This window comes from Macaca thibetana, chromosome 14 (assembly GCF_024542745.1).
Source record: "Macaca thibetana thibetana isolate TM-01 chromosome 14, ASM2454274v1, whole genome shotgun sequence".
Classification (NCBI taxonomy): domain Eukaryota; kingdom Metazoa; phylum Chordata; class Mammalia; order Primates; family Cercopithecidae; genus Macaca; species Macaca thibetana.
This window is the reverse complement of record NC_065591.1, coordinates 43077982-43099035: the sequence shown is the minus strand read 5'-3', so window position 1 is coordinate 43099035 and position 21054 is coordinate 43077982. Positions and strand designations below refer to the sequence as shown.

Genomic DNA, 21054 nt, shown 5'->3' with positions numbered 1-21054 from the left:
TGGGGGAGAATACGTACTTGCTTACATTTTGGCATACACAGAAACTTTAAGTATAATTAGGTTTAATTTTTTAAAGGGGTCATATGCAAAGCTGATCATATTTAGGTTGTTAATTTTGAATGCTTTGAATATTTTAAGTAACTAGTTAAGTGCCAAAGGTACGCTGGGGATAGACAAATGCTTTCACCCAGCTGTTCTGAGTTTTATAGAATCTTGAACTCTAGTGTCACAGAATTTATAGTTAAAGCTACTAGCTATCAAGAGAATTTATGGATTGATTGATAGTAGAATAATTGACTTAGATTGTTTGGTAGTAGAATAATTGACCTCAGGTAGGGTCTAGTCTAGAATACTGTACTCTTAAGTTTTTGTATCTTTCTCTTCATGAATACATTGGATTTTCAATGTTTTAAATGAAATGTTTTGGCTATCACAAGCTCACTGATGTGGCAATAAGTTTTTGCTGAGATACGATCTATCACCATTAAAAAAAATTTTAAAAAGGAAAAAAAACTTTAGAAACTAGGACCTATGCTTTTGGAATCAATTTTCTATAATTATGTAATCCTGTGTATTTCTAAAGCTGGAATAATCTAATAAGTTGCAGTGATTGAGATCATATTTTTTTTTTCTTCCAATGATTACTTATGTAGCTAAGATTAACTGGGTGGTTATAATTAATGCTTCACTACATCTTTCTACCTCTTACTTATGACCTGTCATATTCATCCTGAAAAAGCAAAGCACCTATTATTCCCATTTAAGTTTGAAAATATTTAAAATGGTCATAATGTCTCTCTTTTTGGAATTTCAGAAATTCAAGACTCCATGGAGGAAGTTTTTTACATCCATGCCAGTCTATGCAATAATTGTTGCAAACTTCTGCAGAAGCTGGACTTTTTATTTATTGCTTATTAGTCAGCCAGCATATTTTGAGGAAGTCTTTGGATTTGAAATTAGCAAGGTATGTAAAATGTATTCTTATATAAATTGTGGATTACCTATGTATTTAAGTGAATTTTAAATTCATTTACAAAAATTTTTGTCTTCTAATTTTCAGAGATTATTCATTTATTCATTAAACAACTGCTAGGAAATAGAAGCAAAGTAAAAGGTTTCAGTGTCTACTGTATTCTATTGTCTGCTAGAATTGCTCTCTGGTACTGAGAATACAGGCAAAACAAACCTAGTTTTTGCCTTCATGGAACTTACAGGCCAGTTGGGGCGAGCAGCAGTGTAATCTTTTCCCTGTAAATAAGCATAACTCCCTTTAAGTCTCAGGTCACAGACAATGTAACAAACAAAAAAAGTTTTCCATTCAAATATAATTGTACTTACTAATTTCCAATCTAATTATTCTTCAATGCTCTAGAACTCTCATCCAGTGAAAAGATAGGATTGTAAAAGAAAATCTGAAAACATTTTTATACTTTGTCCATCCAATTTATTAATTTAACAAGTATTTGTTGAACACAATGTGCAGAACTTTATGTGAGATGCAGAAATAAAAACATGGTTTCTGTCCTCAAAATGCTCACAGCTTGGTGGTATAAACATGAAAATAAGTTACCAATTAGAATACAGCATGCAAACTTCCACAGACATTTGTTCATAGCTATGGGAATATAATCATCTTGAGATTTTCTATAAGGGTAAAATGAATATAAAAATACTACTCTATATTTATATAGGAACTCGAAATTTAGAAACTACTCTCATATTCATGAACAACTTTTGCTGGTTGATCTGTTGAACAACAGTTATCATTTCTATTGAAATGATGGGGAAACAGAAACTAGGGAAAGTAATTAAATTGCTTAAAGCCACGCTAGTAATGCATGACAAAATCAAATTTAGACAAAGATTCTTTGACTTTTGTTTAATTATCTTCACTATGCCATTCAAATTCAGGTAAATCATATATCCATTCAAGTATTTAGTGAGTATCTGCTCAATGCCATCTCTGTGTCAAGCCCTTTGCTGAGTCCTGAATACATTGTCTGTGCTGGCAATGGTCTTGCTATCTCTCTTCATGTCATTACATAAGTCCAGCTGGGCTCGCTATTCATATTCTGTCTCTACTTGAAAGACTGAGACCTGGGACTGAAGAAAACCTCAGTTTAGGAGTAGCTATTCTAAGAGCTCTTTTGTAATTCCTGTTTCTAAGGAAACTGTTTCCTCCATCCCGGAGAAGAATGGCTGCTTTAGACAGAGCTCTTCTCTCTAGAGCTGATCAAACATTCCAGGGTAGCCTTTGGGAGCTCTGAGAGGTGTTATACTTCTCAACAAAGGCTGCTGGAGGTGTGAGTCCATTTTCATAATCTAGGACAAATATGACACTGAGAGGCTATGAATAAAGTCAGGTCTTGGGGGAGAGTGACGAAGCCAACTGATGTTAATGAAACTATGTGGTCATTTTGGCCCTCTAGCTCCAATTAATTGAGGATGCTTGAGTAAAAGCAATGGTATTTTGTAAAAACTAATTATAAATCAACCAGCAGATGGGTTGGTTTATTTCATTCATTAGTTATATTTTTAACGAAAATTGTGGATAAATTCACACAGACACATTGGTCTTCATATACTAATTAGATTGGTTTAAAAAATTCTGACTTAGCAGAAAAAAATTGTATAGGACATGCTGGAGAACACAGAGAATTAGATTCGGGTCTAAGCTGACATGGCTTCAAATTCAAGATCTACAACAAAGTATTGGTATATAATCTTGGGCATAGTTTTGAGTAATTATCGGCTTCAATTTTCTTATCTCTAAATAATGGTATTAACTTAATACCATTAAATAATAAGGATATTATTTAAAAGCTGCATCCAAATTTAGGTAAAGTAAGTAAAATATTTACATGGAAGATCATTCTCTTCAACTTTAGTTAAATTGGGTATCCTACAGAAAGAAACATGAGTGCAATGGCTTAATCTTCATTCTAATTATACTGACTTAGTTAAGACAGCACCATATATATAAATAAAATTATAACATAGATTTTATATCAGTTAACTATATAAGTTAATTATATTATTTAACTGATATATATATATAAAATTATATACTGGCATAAGCTAATACAATATATATCAGGTATATATATTTTTATTTTTATTTTCTAAAACACACACACACATATATATATATAATTTAATATATTAAATCAGCCTATGCTTATATGTAACATTTTCAGGCCCTTGAAAATGGCATATCAGCAGGTCAGTGATAGGATTAACCAGCACTTTGAAAGGTCAGATTATAAGGGGCAAGCCAAATGAGAACAGACGTCCACTCCTTTTGAGCTTCCTATTTAAGGAGGAGAAGAATAGTGGTGGCTGGCTGTGCTTTGCTGCTATTTCTGAACAGAATATGGATCAGATAGGAAGACATACGATCTAGACTATGACCCAGAAAAGCTAAAAGAAGGCTGGGACAAAAATCTAATTACTGGAGTTTCTATGAAGAATAAATCAGTTATAAGCTCAAAAACATTTATCCTATCCTTTCAAAACCTTAAAATAATAAGCAAACTTTTATGTGATTGACATAAACGATATTTAGGAAGGTTTTGATCATTTTGATCACATGACAAGTGATTCCTCATAAGTCACCAAAAGCCAAAAGACCACTGAATAACTCACAAACTTTTGAAATCTCTTTGGCCCTTTTGAGGTGAAATACAGAGTATATCCACATATTGTTTAAGAAACTAGGAGAGTCAATACCCTTAAATGTTAAATCAATACGCTAAAATAGTCTAAAACTTGTCTGATTAACCCTGTAGATTGTTAGCACCTTGCATTTTCCATAGTGCTTTGCATACCCTTTGCTGAAAGTGTGAAAAAATAACCATAGCTTTGTTCCTTTCTTATCCAAAGTAGTCAAAATGATTGTTCGAATATATAGTAAATAACAGAGGATTTTCAATTAAAAAACTTTTCAGACTTATTAAACACTGGGTAAAAATGCGAGTCATTTATGTGGACTTAGGCAATGTGGTTACTTCCAAACTTTTAGCCTACCTTTATAAATGCCAAAAACATACCATGTAATTCTACACAAATCCTAACATAGTGTCTTTCAGAATGTTTTTGTTGTTGTTCAAAGGTTTCTTTCTACACATTGACTGCTTGAAATATATTTACTCCATATTAAGAGTAAAAAGCCCTGTAGTTTTCTCAAGATGCTAGTCTCAAAAGCAATAATGTTTTTTTTTTTTTTTTTCCTAATGTCAGTTTACCTGACGTCTTTATTTAGGTACCTGTTGAGTCCCTGCTACATACCAAGTTTCATACTAGACTAAGCACATTAATATATATCGTCTGATTTCATTTGATTTTTCCTTCTCATGGCATTGGTGCCAAGTATAAAGGCTAAGAGCCCAGTCTTTGGACTCAGGTAGAACTGATTCGAAACTTGACTCTCAAAATCACTTAAGTCTTCTGACTCTCAATTTTTTTTTACTTAGTAAGAAGACTATTAATATCATCCATCTGGGATGGAAGAGATCATTATGTAGCCTGAACAGTTAACCTATTGTGGAATCATTTACTATCTCAATTAATCATTACAACTCAAATCCATGATTGTGATATCATACTATATACCAGTGTAAAATAAAATAGAATCTTTGTGTCAAACCTTCGATAATCTAATTGGAAAGACATACTTAAACACACATTATGAATGCCATCTGCCAAAAATTGTTTTTCAAAGTTTACCTAGTAAAAAAACTTCCTTATATGTTCACATTCAAAGTTTATTAAGTCCACATATGTGGTAATACATAATTTAAATGCATTTTATTTATACTTACTGTCCCCATAATGCTTAGAACACAGTGCTTTGTGTGTAAGTAATGGTTAAAAATATGTGTTTAACTGGTCCTGGTGGGTAAAGTTTGAAATTAGGCTATTTAGCATGAAATTAATTGAGAAACTACATGCCACAATACTTGTGATCAAGTATTGATATTTGACGCAGACAATACTTAAAATTGAAGAAATTATCTGCATTATCTGGGATCTTACTCTACAGAAATTATGTCTGTGCTTTTTACTCATAAGATATCTATAAAGTACAAATATGCATTTTTCCCATATGAATTAAACATAAATTTAAAATACAGCCTCTTCAAGATGTGACAAATGTATTTTTCCTCTCTGTCTCTCTCTCGCCACTTTTGCTCTCTTTCACTAAGGATGTATTTGTGCAAACACATTTAACAATATCAGAAGAGTTGAATCATACTCAAAATTTACTGATGCATTACATAGCAAAAAATATATATATATTACTTCTCACAGAAGGTCGAAAGGGATCCAAGTAAATTTGCTTAGCTTTTCTCATGTATTCTGTGGAAAGCATTACTTATTCTAGGAATGAGCAAGTGATCATTTGGAAAGAGTATTTTTCCTTCCTTTTTCCATAAAAATGTAATGACAGATTCAGAAACTAAGGCCATTAAATTACCCATATTATTTACGGTTATGTCTATTTCTCCCCCTTCTTGTTTTTCATCAGGTTGGCATGCTATCTGCTGTGCCACACTTAGTAATGACAATTATTGTGCCTATTGGGGGGCAAATTGCAGATTTTCTAAGAAGCAAGCAGATTCTTTCAACTACGACAGTGAGAAAGATCATGAATTGTGGTGGTAAGTACATAAGTGGCACTAAGGACATGTTTTTAGTTCAATCAGTTTAACCTACATGAGAAAATAACTTTTTCTACACAGATCAAATTACTTAGATGCAGTTGCATTTGTGCCTTCATTGTTCACTTAAAATAACTTCCTCATACTACGTCAAAGTTTTCATAACTCCTAGTTTTAAGTAACTGCTTTATAATGCCATTTGTGGCCGGGCACGGTGGCTCATGCCTATAATCCCAGCACTTTGGGAGGCCGAGGTGGGTGGATAATGAGGTCAGGGTTTGAGACCAACCTGGCCAACATAGTGAAACCCCATCTCGACTAAAGACACAAAAAATCAGCTTGACGTGGGGGTGGGTGCCTGTAATCCAGCTACTTGGGAGGCTGAGGCAGGAGAATTGCTTGAACCTTGGAGGCAGAGGTTGCAGTGAGCCGAGATCGCACCATTGCACTCCAGCCTGGGCAACAAGAGTGAAACTCTGTCTCAAAATAAATAAATAAATAGATAAATAAATAAATAAATAAAGCCATTTGTATTTATTGTAACTAACTTACCTCTTCCCATCATTGAAACTTTATGTTGTTTTGGATGTTTTTCTTTGTTTGTTTCTGTGTCTTTGAGATGGAGTTTCACTCTTATTGCCCAGGCTGGAGTGTGATGGCATGATCTCAGCTCACCACAATCCCCGCCTCCCGGGTTCAAGCGATTCTCCTGCCTCAGTCTCCAGAGTAGCTGGGATTACAGGCACGGGTGACCATGCTCGGCTAATTTTGTATTTTTAGTAGAGACTGGGTTTCTCCATGTTGGTCAGCTGGCCTCGAACTCCTGACCTAAGGTGATCCTCCCGCCTTGGCCTCTCAAAGTTCTGGGATTACAGGCATGAGCCACCACATCTGGCCTGGATGTTTTTATTAAAACACAAGGAAAGCTTCATGAATCTCTAGGATAATAATTATAAATAAAATAAATATAAATAAAATTATAAAATAAAATTATTATTATTGTTATTAGTTTGGAAGATAGACTCTCTGAAGTGGAATTTCTAGGTTAATAAATTGGAACATTTTTAGCAGTTTGGGCTCACTGGTAAAATTTCAAAAATTTCTGAAGAATTTCTATGTGTTTGCTTCTGAAGGTTTTGGCATGGAAGCCACACTACTCCTGGTTGTTGGCTATTCTCATACTAGAGGGGTAGCAATCTCATTCTTGGTACTTGCAGTGGGATTCAGTGGATTTGCTATATCTGGTAAGATATATATTTTTTCTTTGTACTTGGGACATTCTGATTTTGACTGCTGATAAAAAGGCACATACATATATCTTTTTATAGATATCTTAATATATATCTTTTATAGGTTGAAAAATAGTCAAATATTTCCACTAGAAAATGAAAAAAATAAAATATTTAGAAAACATTTAGATTTGTTAATACTCAATGTCCTCCTGGACTGCCTTTTTTTGTTTTTGTTAAGAAAACATTACCTCCTCTCTGGAGTGAACATCACATATTAAGTGTTGGATAAGAATTCATACCTCATTCTATTCTCATTATATCCCCGAGAGAAATTATCACAACGTAATTAAGCACGTGCTCTGAACCCAGTATATTTTAAGGAGTTGTGATGTGTGGTTTTACAGGTACTTACTTTTAAGAAGTTTAGGATCCCCTGAGTCAAAACTTATGTGTGTATTTCAGGTTTCAATGTTAACCACTTGGATATTGCTCCAAGATATGCCAGTATCTTAATGGGCATTTCGAATGGTGTTGGCACATTGTCAGGAATGGTTTGTCCTATCATTGTTGGTGCAATGACAAAGAATAAGGTAAGGTGGCGAAAACAGATGTTTATTCATAGAAGACAGTTTCTCAAAATGATAATCTTTTTGGAAAAGAGTTAAAATATTATCCTTAGTATTCTCTTTCTTGTCCAGTCACCACATCTCTGAGTGGGAAAGATAAATGAGACTCAGAATAAAAAATCTTTTTAAGAATTCCAAGAAAGTCAATTTCCCTAACCAATAAGCAATATGTTTCTCAACCCTTTTTAATAATTCTGATACCCCTGATGTGATAAAAACTCCCTTTTTCTCTGGCTTATTAAAATACTCAAGCAGATGTCTTCTGAGCTTTATTTGTAAACCTCAATTCAGATTCCTCTGCAGTTGTCCAAGGGAGAATATTATCATCAGCTATTTGTACTTGTATGTGTAGGCAGAGCTTCAAAATTCTGGTTTACTAGAAGTAAAGAAACAAAAGAAATGGAATAAAAAGATAAGTAAATCAATGGAAATGAAAAGAGATTATGAATATTTTAAAAATCAGCAGGCCATAGATATATTTGGAATTTTATTTCTAAACTTCTAGATTTAAAACATCAAATAATAAAAGTAATAGCATTACAGAAGTGTTATATAGAGTGTTTGCTTCACATAATCAGTACATGGATTTCCCCAAATATAGTGTTTCATGAAAATTCAGTGGTGGTGTATTCAGAGAAGATGTTAGGCATTTAAATCATGGGGAGTCTGTTCTCACAGTGCTGCTTTTTGTCACTGCAGTCACGTGAAGAGTGGCAGTATGTCTTCCTGATCGCTGCCCTAGTCCACTATGGTGGAGTTATATTTTATGCAATATTTGCCTCAGGAGAGAAACAACCCTGGGCAGACCCTGAGGAAACAAGTGAAGAAAAATGTGGATTTATTCATGAAGATGAACTTGATGAAGAAACAGGGGACATTACTCAAAATTATATAAATTATGGTACCACCAAGTCTTATGGTGCCACAACACAGGCCAATGGAGGTTGGCCCAGTGGTTGGGAAAAGAAAGAGGAATTTGTACAAGGAGAAGTACAAGACTCATATAGCTATAAGGACCGAGTTGATTATTCATAACAAAACTAATTACTGGATTTATTTTTAGTGTTTGTGATTAAATTCATGTGATTACACAAAAAATTTAAAAACACGTGACATAAACATGTAAACATATCAACCAGGCAAGTCTTGCTGTTAAAATGAAAACAAAACAAACCCATGAGGTTACCATCAAGTGCAATCTGTAAAATTGTGAAGTTCCATCATTTCCATTCAAGTCATCCATTCTTGCATTTGTGACTTAAAAGGTTGACTGGTCAAAATTGTAGAAACAAGTAGTTACCCTTTGGATTCATATGAGCTAAAACTCATCACTATTTAATAAAGCACAACATCTCATCCTACAAAAGTTAGGAAGCCAAAGCTACTTGATCATGCAAAACGCACTTATATATTTGTTACACTGTATTGCAGGATAGCATACAGAAGTTGGCTGCATCAGGTAGAGGCGACATTTATTAAGTGAAAATCAGGGAGTTGGGATATGTCTCAAAGAAGTACATTGTGAACTATCAGCTACAAAGTTGTACTGAATAACTATTTGAATTGCATAATGTAAGATATTTTGTTAGTCCTCAAAAGGAGTATCTTGCAGTCTTTTCTATGAAATGCTTGGCCACAAACACTTATTTCTGTGAAAGAGAACATGTAAATTGAGGGGTGTGCTTCATGTTCTTCCATCCATTTACCTAACAGTATGAAACACTTCACATTTCAATAAAATCAAACTTTTCATGTAGCATATCACATAACTTTTTTGCAAAAAATATAAAAAGAAATAAACTTCAATGTATTTTTATTACAACTTTGTACTGGTTGTAACTTGCATTAGAAAAAAAAGAGATATATACACCACAAAGAATCTAATAAGAAATTTACTATGGAAATATAGCCCTTAAAATGCAATATTAAGAACAAAGAAATAGAAAATGGTTTAGATATCCTTCTTCCTTCATGATTAAATACTATATGAAACTTGTGCCACAGAGCTATATATAATATGAAAAGATTAACTTCATAGAGATATTGTAAGTAGGCAATTTTATTATTTAAAGTCCTATTAAGAAATATTTGTCTTAAATATATAGGACAATAAATTATATTAAAATGGTCTCTCTATATATATATCTGTATATCTTATACATGTCCATACACAGAAACATAATAAACAATGTTCACACAAAACCAAAAATAGCATACACCTAATGTTGGGTTAGGGAATTGCAATTTCTACTTTCATAGAGTCATAGAATTTTAGGTGGGGAAGAGGCATTTTGCTTGTCATTTCTTAATATAACTCAACAAGAATTGCAACATTTGTGTACCAAGCAATAAGTGCAATGCATACAATTTCCTGTCTGTATATTACCTTCATTTTGCTTGTAGTAGCCATTTGGGTGGTTGGAATGATTTTTTTTAAAGCTAACATCAGACCTCTTTATAATGTTCTAAAATTATGATAATGCATTTCCCAATTCAACTCAAAATATTATTGGTGTATTTTGTCTATTCTGGATATTTGATCTGTTCATTGTATTGTGCTAGTGACTGGAGGCCCTGCTACTGCAAATATAAAACATGAAGTTTGTTTAAAAAATGCAAATCATTCTTTACCTTAAGAAAAAAAATACCCTTTGCTTTGTGCCTCAAAGTGATGTAATGTGATCACAGCTTTTGTTGTGTTGAATGAAAATATGTGGACTGTCATTTTGTTGCAGCAAAAAAGTGTTAATAAAATGCTCTATTTATCCTTTCTTAAAAAGCCGTGCATTAATCATACATTAATTTGGATTTATTTTGTTTAGTTTTTAGCTTTAATATGAATTTAGCTGGTGGAGGCTCCAATGAAGCCAAATATAGGCTTCAAGAACAACAACAACCTTTTGAACCATTGGGCGTTTAATGAAAGAACATGGCACTCTTTAGATTGTGTGGGATGTGACTCCATAGAGTTTTAAATCAAGAAATAGGTCTCTGAGTCAAACTCCAGATTTCAATGAGTTTTCTCACAACTGCTGCTAAGTTCAAAGAAAAATTTAGGAAAAAACTCAAAACAAATCACATCAGTATTACCACCTAATTTTAATTGCACACATACCCTGTGCTAGGTAACTGTCCTAGTCATTTTCTGGTATAGGATCTCATGTAACTACACAGTGATCATCCAAAGTAGGTACTCTTTTTATTCCCAGCTTGTAAATGAAGAAACAGAAATTTAGAAGCTAAAATGTTATAATGGCATTATATTATAATATTTCAGCCAAACTAATTAGCAGTAAGCAAGCTTTATCAAGGCAGCCAAAAGAATGTCTTTGTGAGTGGAATGGAAATAATTTAGCTCAGATTCCCTAACTCATAGGAATATAGAAGATGATAGGGGTAAATATGTGTAGAATCTATATATAGAATCTATAAAATCTAAGACTCATAGAACTTTACTGCTCAGAGGACTTAGGAGATGATTTAGTTGATACCTGTTGTTGAATGAAGGAGAACACTGAAGGCCAATAAAAGGAACAGACTTGATCAAGGGGACTCAGAGATTGTTAATGGAATTGGAAAGAAATTTTGATGACTAGCTGTGCATTTATTTTTATTTTCTCTGTAAATAAGATTTCTATTTGAGTTAATTAAATGACCATTTATTGCTTCTACCACTACTCCCATGTCCACCACTCATATCTTCCAATCTTCTGCATAAAGAAACAATGGCCAGAGACCCAGCCTAATTCTTAAGCAGGTTCACAGGCCAGGCCATTCTCTGTAGAACTTGATAGCAGGAATAAAAATGACTTGAATTTAACACTATATAATTTCCCCAGTTCTAAAACAAAAAGTTTACATTTCTCATAAGAAAATTGTTCTTACCTGGGAGAAATGGAACATGCCTGTAGTCCCAGTGACTCCTGAGGCTGAGCTAGAAGGATCACTGTAGCCCAGGAATTGGAGGCTGTGGCACACTATGATTGTGTCTATGAATGGTCACTGCACCCCAGCCTGAGCAACAGAGTGACACCCATCTCTAAAAAAATTGTTCTGATGATGTCTCCAAATACTACCACTAGCCACATTCATTTTCTCATCTCTCAACCCCAAAAATTCATTGTCCCCTTCTCCTCTTCCTCTCTGCCTTTTTTTTTTCATTTTCCTCCTCATTATCATATGTATCTTTTTTTGCAGTTTGCAAAATGTTTTCCTATGAATTGCCACATTTTGTCTTCACATCTGCCTTTTAAAATTAAAAGACCAAGTATCATTATTGGTATTTCTATTTTCCAGGTAAGGTGGACAGGTCTAAGAGAGTGTAGTAAACTTCCTAAAGATTCCCCAGGCAAAGATAGAACTAGAATACAGACTATCTGGCCACAGCAAGAGAACATTTTCTTTTTACTTTTAAGTCATTTTATTACCTTTCTGATTATAAATGTAGTGTTTGGAGAATAGGGGAGTTTCATTAGGTGTAGGACAGCATTAAAAACAATAAAAATAAAGTAATCAATAATTATTCTACCCAGGGATAAGCACTGTTAACATTTCGAAAGTCTTTTCTGTGAAAAACACACATAAAACTTACATTCTATTAATTAAATAATATTGCATATTATTTAGTTTCCAAGTTCAAAATTATGCTTGATTTACTACTGCTACCTAATGTTCATTTAACAGTAGAACATGTGTATTTTCCTATTTGAATAATAAAGTTCTATAATCTAATATTCAATTATTTAATAAGAACTATATTTCATCTATCTATCCCATACCTTATTTATGAAACATTTTAGTTATTTCCAATATTTGGCTGCTATAATGATTGGTGTTATGAACATCTTTGTGTTACCATCTTCGCATGCTTTTCCCTTTATAATGTGTGGACCCTTTTGGGAAATGCAAAGTGACATATACACATCTTCAACTTCTATAACCATGATAGATAATCAAGTTACCATTTGTGGGTTATTATTCCTGTATTTTTCTAGAGGAAATACTACTGGCAAATTGTCTTTTCTGGGGTTCACTTACTAATTAATTTGTTCAACTCAATAAATGTATATTAATCACTCATACTATGGGAGATACTGAGGATTCACTGGTGAGAAGATGACCCAGTCCCTCAGGCATTTATTTACATGGTCCCCAGTTGCCCAGCAAGATGTGACACAAATGTGACTGAGAGAAGCTTCTGGACACAGGACCCTAAGTAACAACCCTGAAAAAGGAATTTTCTTAATCTTCCAAACTCCTGAAGATGAAATGTCTTCAAGTTGCTCCCCATGTCAAATTGATTGATTGATTGATCGTAGTTTCAGGTGAGGAATCTTCTCTCAACCTCAGAAAGCCTCATGCTGCAGGGAGTCTAGGTCATGGAAGATACCAGCATCTAGTGTCTCCAGTACCTGAATCTCTGTAGAAGAGATGGTTTAATCTTTTAAGTGTGGTTTCCAGTTCTTCAACTTTCTTTTTGTTGTGTTCCTTTTCTGGGCTTCTCATGAGCTGTAAATTTTCTCTTCCCATTTCTTCCTTCATCTACTCTTAGTTTTAACCACAAATAGAGACTACTAAGATTTAATTCTTTTGGTAGTGACATAATTAGCAGGAATTTTAATTTTTTTCTTTCTATCTTCATTCAAGAACTCAGACCTGAATTTTCATTCAGCTATGTCAAAAACACCTTATTTGTAAAGGTTTGTCTAACACTGTTCAGTCACTTAAAGTGTTCAAGCTTCGCCAAGGTTTTCCCTAAATGCAGCTAGGCATCTAAAAATTGCATTAGCTGGATATATCATCCTGACCACTGCCCATATTCCACATCATTTATTGAATGAAACCCTTAGCTTTCAACGAGAGCAAGCAAAATGCAGAAATCTCTCCAGTCTTGTTAAACCACATTTGAGGACGTGTTTTATTACTTTGCCCAATGTGCATTAGATAAAGATCCTTGCCTTTCTAATAGTTTGAGGAATGCTTTTTGTGATGCATTCATGTGCTGTCAACAATTACACATGAAAGACATCAAGCCTGTCATGCTTCCTTCTTTGTTTCCTCTAGGGAGCTCCAAGATACAGTTTTTGACTCAGTTGTTATTTGTTATATTGTATATATACACATATGTATGCGTGTGTGTATATATATATGTATGTGTGTGTGTGTGTATATATATATACTCTCTTAATCTTTACAAAAACCTTTTGTGATAGGTACTATTGTAAACTTCATTTTATAAATAAAGGAACTTAGGCACAGAGAAGGTAAGGTACTTATCGAAGGTCACAGAGTTAAAATGTAAAATTTGAATGTGAACCCAAGCCATTTGGCTTCATATCCTAAACTCTATCACTACAGTCCATGCCTCTGAATAGTTGTGTGACTTTTAGAAGTTCCTTAATTTATCTGAGCCTTGCTTTTTCTTCCATAATATGGTACTTTAATATCAAATTAGTAGTTAGTTTGTGACTAAATCAAATAGTATGAAATGCTTAACACAGCACCCTGTATATTAATACAGTGTAATAAATGCTTAATGTATGTAAACACGTAAGTGTTTAACAAACGTCATTTCTCTGCACCCTTTCCTTATGATGCTAAGTAAATATAAGGTATTAACTCTTCAAGTGTGATGGTAATGTCAGATCCATCACAATGGACCATTTTGGAAACTATCTTGAGGTATTTTTATTTTTAACACTACTAAGTTACTCAGATTGGTTACCTAAATTACTTTTCTATTTATATTTTATAAATTTTATATGACATAAAACAAGTACAGAACAACAGGCACTATGAAACACTACACTGATTTTTTTTTTTTCTTTTCCTGAAGCCAGAAAGCATGAAAGAAAGTTCAAATTTGGCCTTTTTCCAATTTGAAAGAATATCTGAAGCAAAGAATAAAATATCAATATTTCTTTATTCTGAGAATCCACATGTCTATTTTTATTATATTTTATGCTACTTTTCTGTGTTTCAAAATACAAAACCCAGCAAACCAGATATAGTCTTATTGCTCTCCAGTCTTTTTTTTAATCTCTGTGCTGCCAATTAAGATGTTGCCATAATCTTCAAGAACACTTGACAGTTTTCTGAAGCCATAAATTTTACAGCATTGGCAGAATGTTTTCATTTTATTAAAAAAAAAGGTAAAAAGGGAATTATACACATTTATGAACAGGTTTATGAATCCAAATGAAGTTCTTTTGCACAAAGCCAACAAAAGTGTGCATAAGAATAAATGTCACAGATAAAAGCCATCTTTCCCACAGATCTCATCAGAGTCTATTGGACTGCTTCTTGAGGATTTAAAAAAAAGGGGGGCAATGTGGTGGGGGCACGTGTCTACCTCCACAAATGGAAGGTAGAAATTAGTATGTCACCGTTAGGCTAAAGGCACATTAATGGTCTCAATTCCAGTTGCAATGGGGATAGCAGAAGAAACAGAACTCTTTAGGTTTGAGCCCTGAACCTGCCACTTCCCTTAGGTAAATACAAGGCATGTCATGCCAGATCTCTGAGCCTCAGCTTCCCCATCTGGAAAATAAGGAATTGGTCTGCTTCAATGGTTCATGAAATATCAGCTCCAAAATTTTCTGGCTTTAATCTCTCTGACAAATTACTAAATTCCTCAGGTCAACTTGAAGAAATATAATAAATTGTTCTCAGAATTCAATCAAATATGAGACAGAATGCTTACTTTCTGCCTATATTTCTACTGACTTTATTAGCCACTCATTTTGATAACTAATAAGATAGAAGTTATGGGAGAGAGAGGCTTCTTTCAACCTGATGGGCTTCTTTGTGTGATACTCCCTACTCCCTGACTTATCTAGGGATATCTTGTATATTTTTACAGAATTTTGAATTTTAGAATTTCAGTAAACTCTTTACAACCTAAATCCTTTCCAGTGAGTTGGAATACATGTATTAAAAATCATGAGTCTAAGTTCTAATGACTGGTTGCACTCAACTTTTACTAGTTTAATGGAATATATTATAGCCCACTAGCATGCTGGAAAGAATGAAAATAATATGAAAATCCTTGACTTTTAGACAGGAGTGCAATGGCATGGTCTTGGCTGACTGCAACCTCTACCTCCCTGATTCAAATGATTCTCTCGCCTCAGCCTACTGAGCAGTTGGGACTACTGGCGCATGCCACCACGCAAGGCTAATTTTTGTATTTTTAGTAGAGACTGGGGTTTCACCATGTTGACCAGGCTGGACTCGAACTCCTGACCTTGTGATCCACCCACCTCGGCCTCCCAAAGTGCTGGGATTACAGGCGTGAGATACTGTGCCTGGCCTACTTTATAAATGGAAAGGCTGAAGTCAGAAAGGTGAAGTGACTGTTCAAATCACCCAGCTAGTTAGTGACAGAAGGGTAACTCAAACCTACATTGTGGGATTCACAACAGTGCTTCTGATATAACTGAAAATCACTTTTTTATTCTGTAAGTCCATCGATTTGCCAAACAACAAATATTCATTGAGAATGTATTATGTGACAGGTACCAGGAATATAGTGGAGGGAAAAGACTAAGTGGACCCTGCCTCTATAGAACTCTTAATGCAGTGTGAATTATAGATAATAAAGAGATAACCAGAAAAATCTATTATGATTCTGTTAGATGCTATAAAAGAAAATTTAGGTGTTTTAAGAAGGTTAAACACATGACCCAGTCTATAAGTTGAGAAAAATTTGCTCAGGGATGTGACATATACCATGAGACCTCAGAGATAAATATGAGTTAGCCTGGCATAGCATGACAGGAAGAGAGTTTCAGAAACAAGAAATGGCATGTGGAAAACACCGTAAGGTGAAAAGAGTTTAGTATGTATTTGGTATTTTAGCATTAGCACTATTCAAATGTTAGTGAGTATGCATATAGAGCAAGTGACGTTTATTTAATAGATAGAAATGCTAAACAACTGAACGTAAATGTACAATACTAAAACATTATTTCAAGAGCTACACTCTGCCTGTTCGTTACTTCATTCAACATCTATTGAGCTATGTGCTGGCTTGTTACTGCACTGTGGGGATACAAAAATGGATGAAACATTTATATAACATCTCTTAATTGGGCAGCAAATTCTGCATATCAACAGATAAATCATTTCTTACATGACTATACCACTTAACACAGTGTTTATCATAATTTGCAACTAGGTTTTTTGTTTCTTTTTGGAATTTAACGTATTTCTTCTACTAACCCATAAAACTCATACGGCAGATCTTTTGTTCTAAATGCTGCATACAGGGCCTAACATAGATTAGGAGCTCAACAAAAGCTTTATGGATGAAAGAAAACATGGTTATATTTGATTTGGCCAGAAAATTATAGGGGTAGGAAGAATGATATGATCCTCCTCATTAAATTAATTTTTCTGAAAGAAGAAAAGTCTGAAAAGGGGAAAAGAGAAGACATTGAACTGGAATTTGAAAGTGAAATAGGTGTTTGTCTATCTTATAGGTGGAGGAAAAGCATAGAGGTAGAGACCACATCACTAACAAATTGTGGAGGCTTGTCAACCATACTGTTTGGAGATAAGTGAGAAGATAGTGTGATTGGAAGATCAAGTATGCTTAGGAGCAGAAATGAGGCTGGATAGGACTATTGAGATGGTTGTGCAATGCTTTAGATACCAGACTAACTTGTTCAAATTTTATCTTATAATTGAAGGGATGTTAGGCAGGGACTAAGATGATCAGATCTGTCTAGCACGTCACATGGAAATGGAGAGAGACTGGAGGTGGCTTCTGTATTACAGTGCCAAGGAAGACATGGAGGGGGAAGATGGTGTAGCCCGGGAATTGTGGCATGTTTCCAGATGTCAAGACAAAACTTGACATATTTTTCCTTCCTTATCCACCCACTTACAACTCAAACCCCAGAGCAGAATGTAGATAATCAAAATAGACGGACAAAGACATAATTCATGCTTTCTGCATCTTGCATAATGATTCAAAGGCACAGTGATCCTCTTGTCCCTGACTTCTATAACTCTGGACAAAAAGAACTACACACAACATTTATTATGAGAACACTTATCTCTTTCTCTTTCTACTTTTCTGAAGTCCAGTCTCAAACATTAAGGTTATACACAAGGAGAAGAGAAAGTGTATCAATATTATTTTTGTTTTCTGTCTCATACTTGGAGACATATTTATGCTAGCAGTATCTCCAGTTTAGTCTCTTTCCAAAAACAAAAAACAAAACAGAACAAATAAACAAACAAACAAATCAATGCTCTCAATCCTGGGAACAAAAGACTCATCTTAACAGTAGATTTTACTTAAGCTTCTGACCATATCCCCATCAGCTTTTGTGCTTTTTTTTTTTCTTTTGAGACGGAGTCTGGCTCTGTCGCCCAGGCCGGAGTGCAGTGGCCGGATCTCAGCTCACTGCAAGCTCCGCCTCCCGGGTTTACGCCATTCGCCTGCCTCAGCCTCCCGAGTAGCTGGGACTACAGGCGCCCGCCACCTCGCCCGGCTAGATTTTTGTATTTTTTGAGTAGAGACGGGGTTTCACCGTGTTAGCCAGGATTGTCTCGATCTCCTGACCTTGTGATCCGCCCGTCTCGGCCTCCCAAAGTGCTGGGATTACAGGCAGTTTTTGTGCTTTTAAAAAGATTTTCTTTCTTTCTTTTCTCCTGACAGCATAGTTCTTTATAATGTGCCTAAAAACACATATAAAAACCTGATGTGTCATTGGAAGGCTTTCCAAGTCAAAATCTCATTCTTCATCTGTAATAATGAACATTACTGTTGCCTTTCTTAAGGATTTATTATAAAAACCATAGAAAGGATGGGGTAATACAAACTACCCTCTCACTAGGGGTTCCAAATGCAATATGAGAAGCATTGGACTTGACTTCACATCACAACCTCAGACACTTATGAATAAACTACCTAATATTGCCAAGATCCAGTGCACTTATCTGCAAAACAGGCATAACAATGCATAACTCACTGAATTGTGGTAAAAATTCAACAAGATTATTTGATTTTCAAGCTTTGTAAATCTTTTTAAGGTACCAAACAAATGCAGAATTTTCAAATTTTTCCATCTGGTTGAAGGTGGTAGGTCTCCCAGAGGCTTCTAGTAAGAGAGAAATATTTAATTGTATGTAAACATATTAAGCTAACTGCAACTATGAATATTTTATCATATATGGCAGATTTTTAGAATACTTTCAAACATTTTTCTTTATTTGACCCTTGTTCCAATGATTTGACATATAATGGAGAAGAGTCATTATTCCCCCTTTTCCAGATGAAAAATAAAGATTCAGGGATTTTCTATGATTTGTCCAATTTGGGACAGGAACACAAGACTAGTGCTAATTCAGATACAACACAGTACTCACTCTTGGGATAGATCCAAGTGAAATGAATCCGAGGAGCAGTGGTAATCAGAAAGAGCTGCTTTCCGGAAAAAGTAGGTGTCTTAGGAACAGCCTTTGTGGAGGGCAGGAACAGTCACATGACTGTATGGAAACCCTGTGTAGGGTGGTGAGAAAGGTAGCACTAAGAAGGAAGGGAATGGGTCTAGAGGGTTTGTCTATCATGCTTGTTTCTCTTCACTGACAGCAAGTTATTATTATTTATTATTATTTTATTATTAATATTTTATGTATTATATATTATTTATTATTACTATTTATTATTGCCTTATTATTTTGCTCCCCAGCAAACTCACTGAAGGTAAGAACCACCTCTTAAGTCTCTCATATCTTCCCATGGTTCCCAAAATTGTAACTCCTATCTAATTAATACACAATTGTGCAAAAGAGAATAGTGTCTAATCCAAAATCTGCAAACTCACAACACCTCTATGTTAGTTCCCTAGGGATGTTTTAACAAAATAGCACAGACTAAATGTCCTAGAACAACAGAAATTTACTGTCTTAAAGCTCTGGAGGCCAGAAGTCTGGATTCAAGATGCCAACAGGGTTGTGCTCCTGCTGAAGGCGCTACGGAAGGATCTGCTCCAGGCCTTTCTCCTAGCTTCTGTTAGTCCCTTGGCTTATGGCAGCATGACTCTAATCTTGACATGGTGTTCTGCGTGTGTGTATGTCTGTCTCTTCACATGAACTTCTTTTTATAAAGATACCAATCATATTGAATTAGTTACTACTCTACTTCATTATGACCACATCTTAACTAATTAAGTCAGCAATGACCCTATTACCAGATAAGGTAACATTCTGAGGCAGTAGGAGTAAGGACTTCAATATATGAGGTTTTAGGGACATAATTCAATGCATAGCAACCTCCTCCTGTCCTTAGGATAATCTATCATGGTCTTAGTTTTTAAGATCTTGTTCAATTAGTGACCACAAACAGTTACTCTTTATAATCTCTCCATTTCTCTCTCCTCTACTTTGGGTAATACGATTCTTGACCAATACTGTTATGCTTGCCTTAGTATGGGCATTGGTTTTCTAGCATTGTCTCCAAGATGTGCAGGAATGTGAACATCTGATTTTACCATTAATACCATCTGAAATGCAGAATGTGAAATGTTAGTCAGCAATGGAAAAGCGAACATGAATTCTTGATGGTGAGGAAGATATCATATTGACGCTACACTGCCACTCTTCTGACAAGAAGTCTGTCTGACAAGACACGTTGTCGGTTCCCTAAGGATCAGATGGCAGAGGTCCTATGTCAAAGGGCAATAAATAAAATGAGCACTGGAGACAAGGGCATAAAACAAGTGTACTTGGCTGTGTGACTGGCATCTCAAATGACTCAAGAGTCTGATTTCTTCCACTTGGCAGTTTGTATCATAGTCTACACTTAACATCACTCAGAAAATTCAGGGGAACTATTCAGTGCAATAGCAACGTCAGTCACGCAGAAGGCAGAGCTATTACTTGGGGTAATGTATTTATTTGAGAACCAACAGCTGTATATACCTCAATGTGAGATCTGCAGAGCATATGAAACTGAAAAGTTGCCTGAAAAGCAAAACCAGAATCCCTGTGAGTCATTCTGCTTCTAGGTTCTAATGTGGTTACTTAACAGTCAAACCTGAAGTCTACTCCTGTCTCAATGTCCAGTTTTCCTTGTGGGGAGCTTCCCGTGTGCTCTCATGTCTGTCTGAGTCACTGCCTGGGCCTTTGCTGCTTTAGGTGCTTGAGAACTGATCCCCAGCCACAGACCACTTTTTGTACAACAACTAAGAGTTTCAACAAGGACTCTTTTTGCTACTCTCATGCTGTGCTAAGGGATCATTGGCCCTTACCTGCTACATAGGACCCACAATTGGCCAATGAATTACAAAGAGGCAGATGATCTTTGAAAAGGACACCCCTTCTTCTGGTTGAGGCTGTCTCATTGCTTGGCATGTGGAATTCTGGCTGAGTTTACACTCTCAACAGATCTCTTCTCCTAGTCCCTTTGTGCAGGGTACACCTTACACCAAGATATGGGTGCTTCTATAATCTCCTATTTATCAGTCAAATTTTCCCTTCAGTTACTCACTGTACAGTTTAAGCTTTAAACATAGGTTATTCCCC

The 21054-nt window shown here is 35.0% G+C and overlaps 1 protein-coding gene across 1 annotated transcript in view; it reads left to right on the top strand.

The window, feature by feature from the left end:
• Positions 1-10292, top strand: part of SLC17A6 (solute carrier family 17 member 6) — a 42321-nt gene extending 32029 nt beyond the window's left edge. Inside the window, exons 8-12 of the mRNA XM_050755396.1 lie at positions 815-964; positions 5528-5660; positions 6794-6904; positions 7355-7482; positions 8218-10292. Of these exons, the coding sequence (XP_050611353.1) occupies positions 815-964; positions 5528-5660; positions 6794-6904; positions 7355-7482; positions 8218-8553 (858 nt within the window). The 3' untranslated portion in view covers positions 8554-10292. The remainder of the gene's footprint in view (positions 1-814; positions 965-5527; positions 5661-6793; positions 6905-7354; positions 7483-8217) is intronic.
• The last annotated feature ends 10762 nt before the right edge of the window (positions 10293-21054 follow it).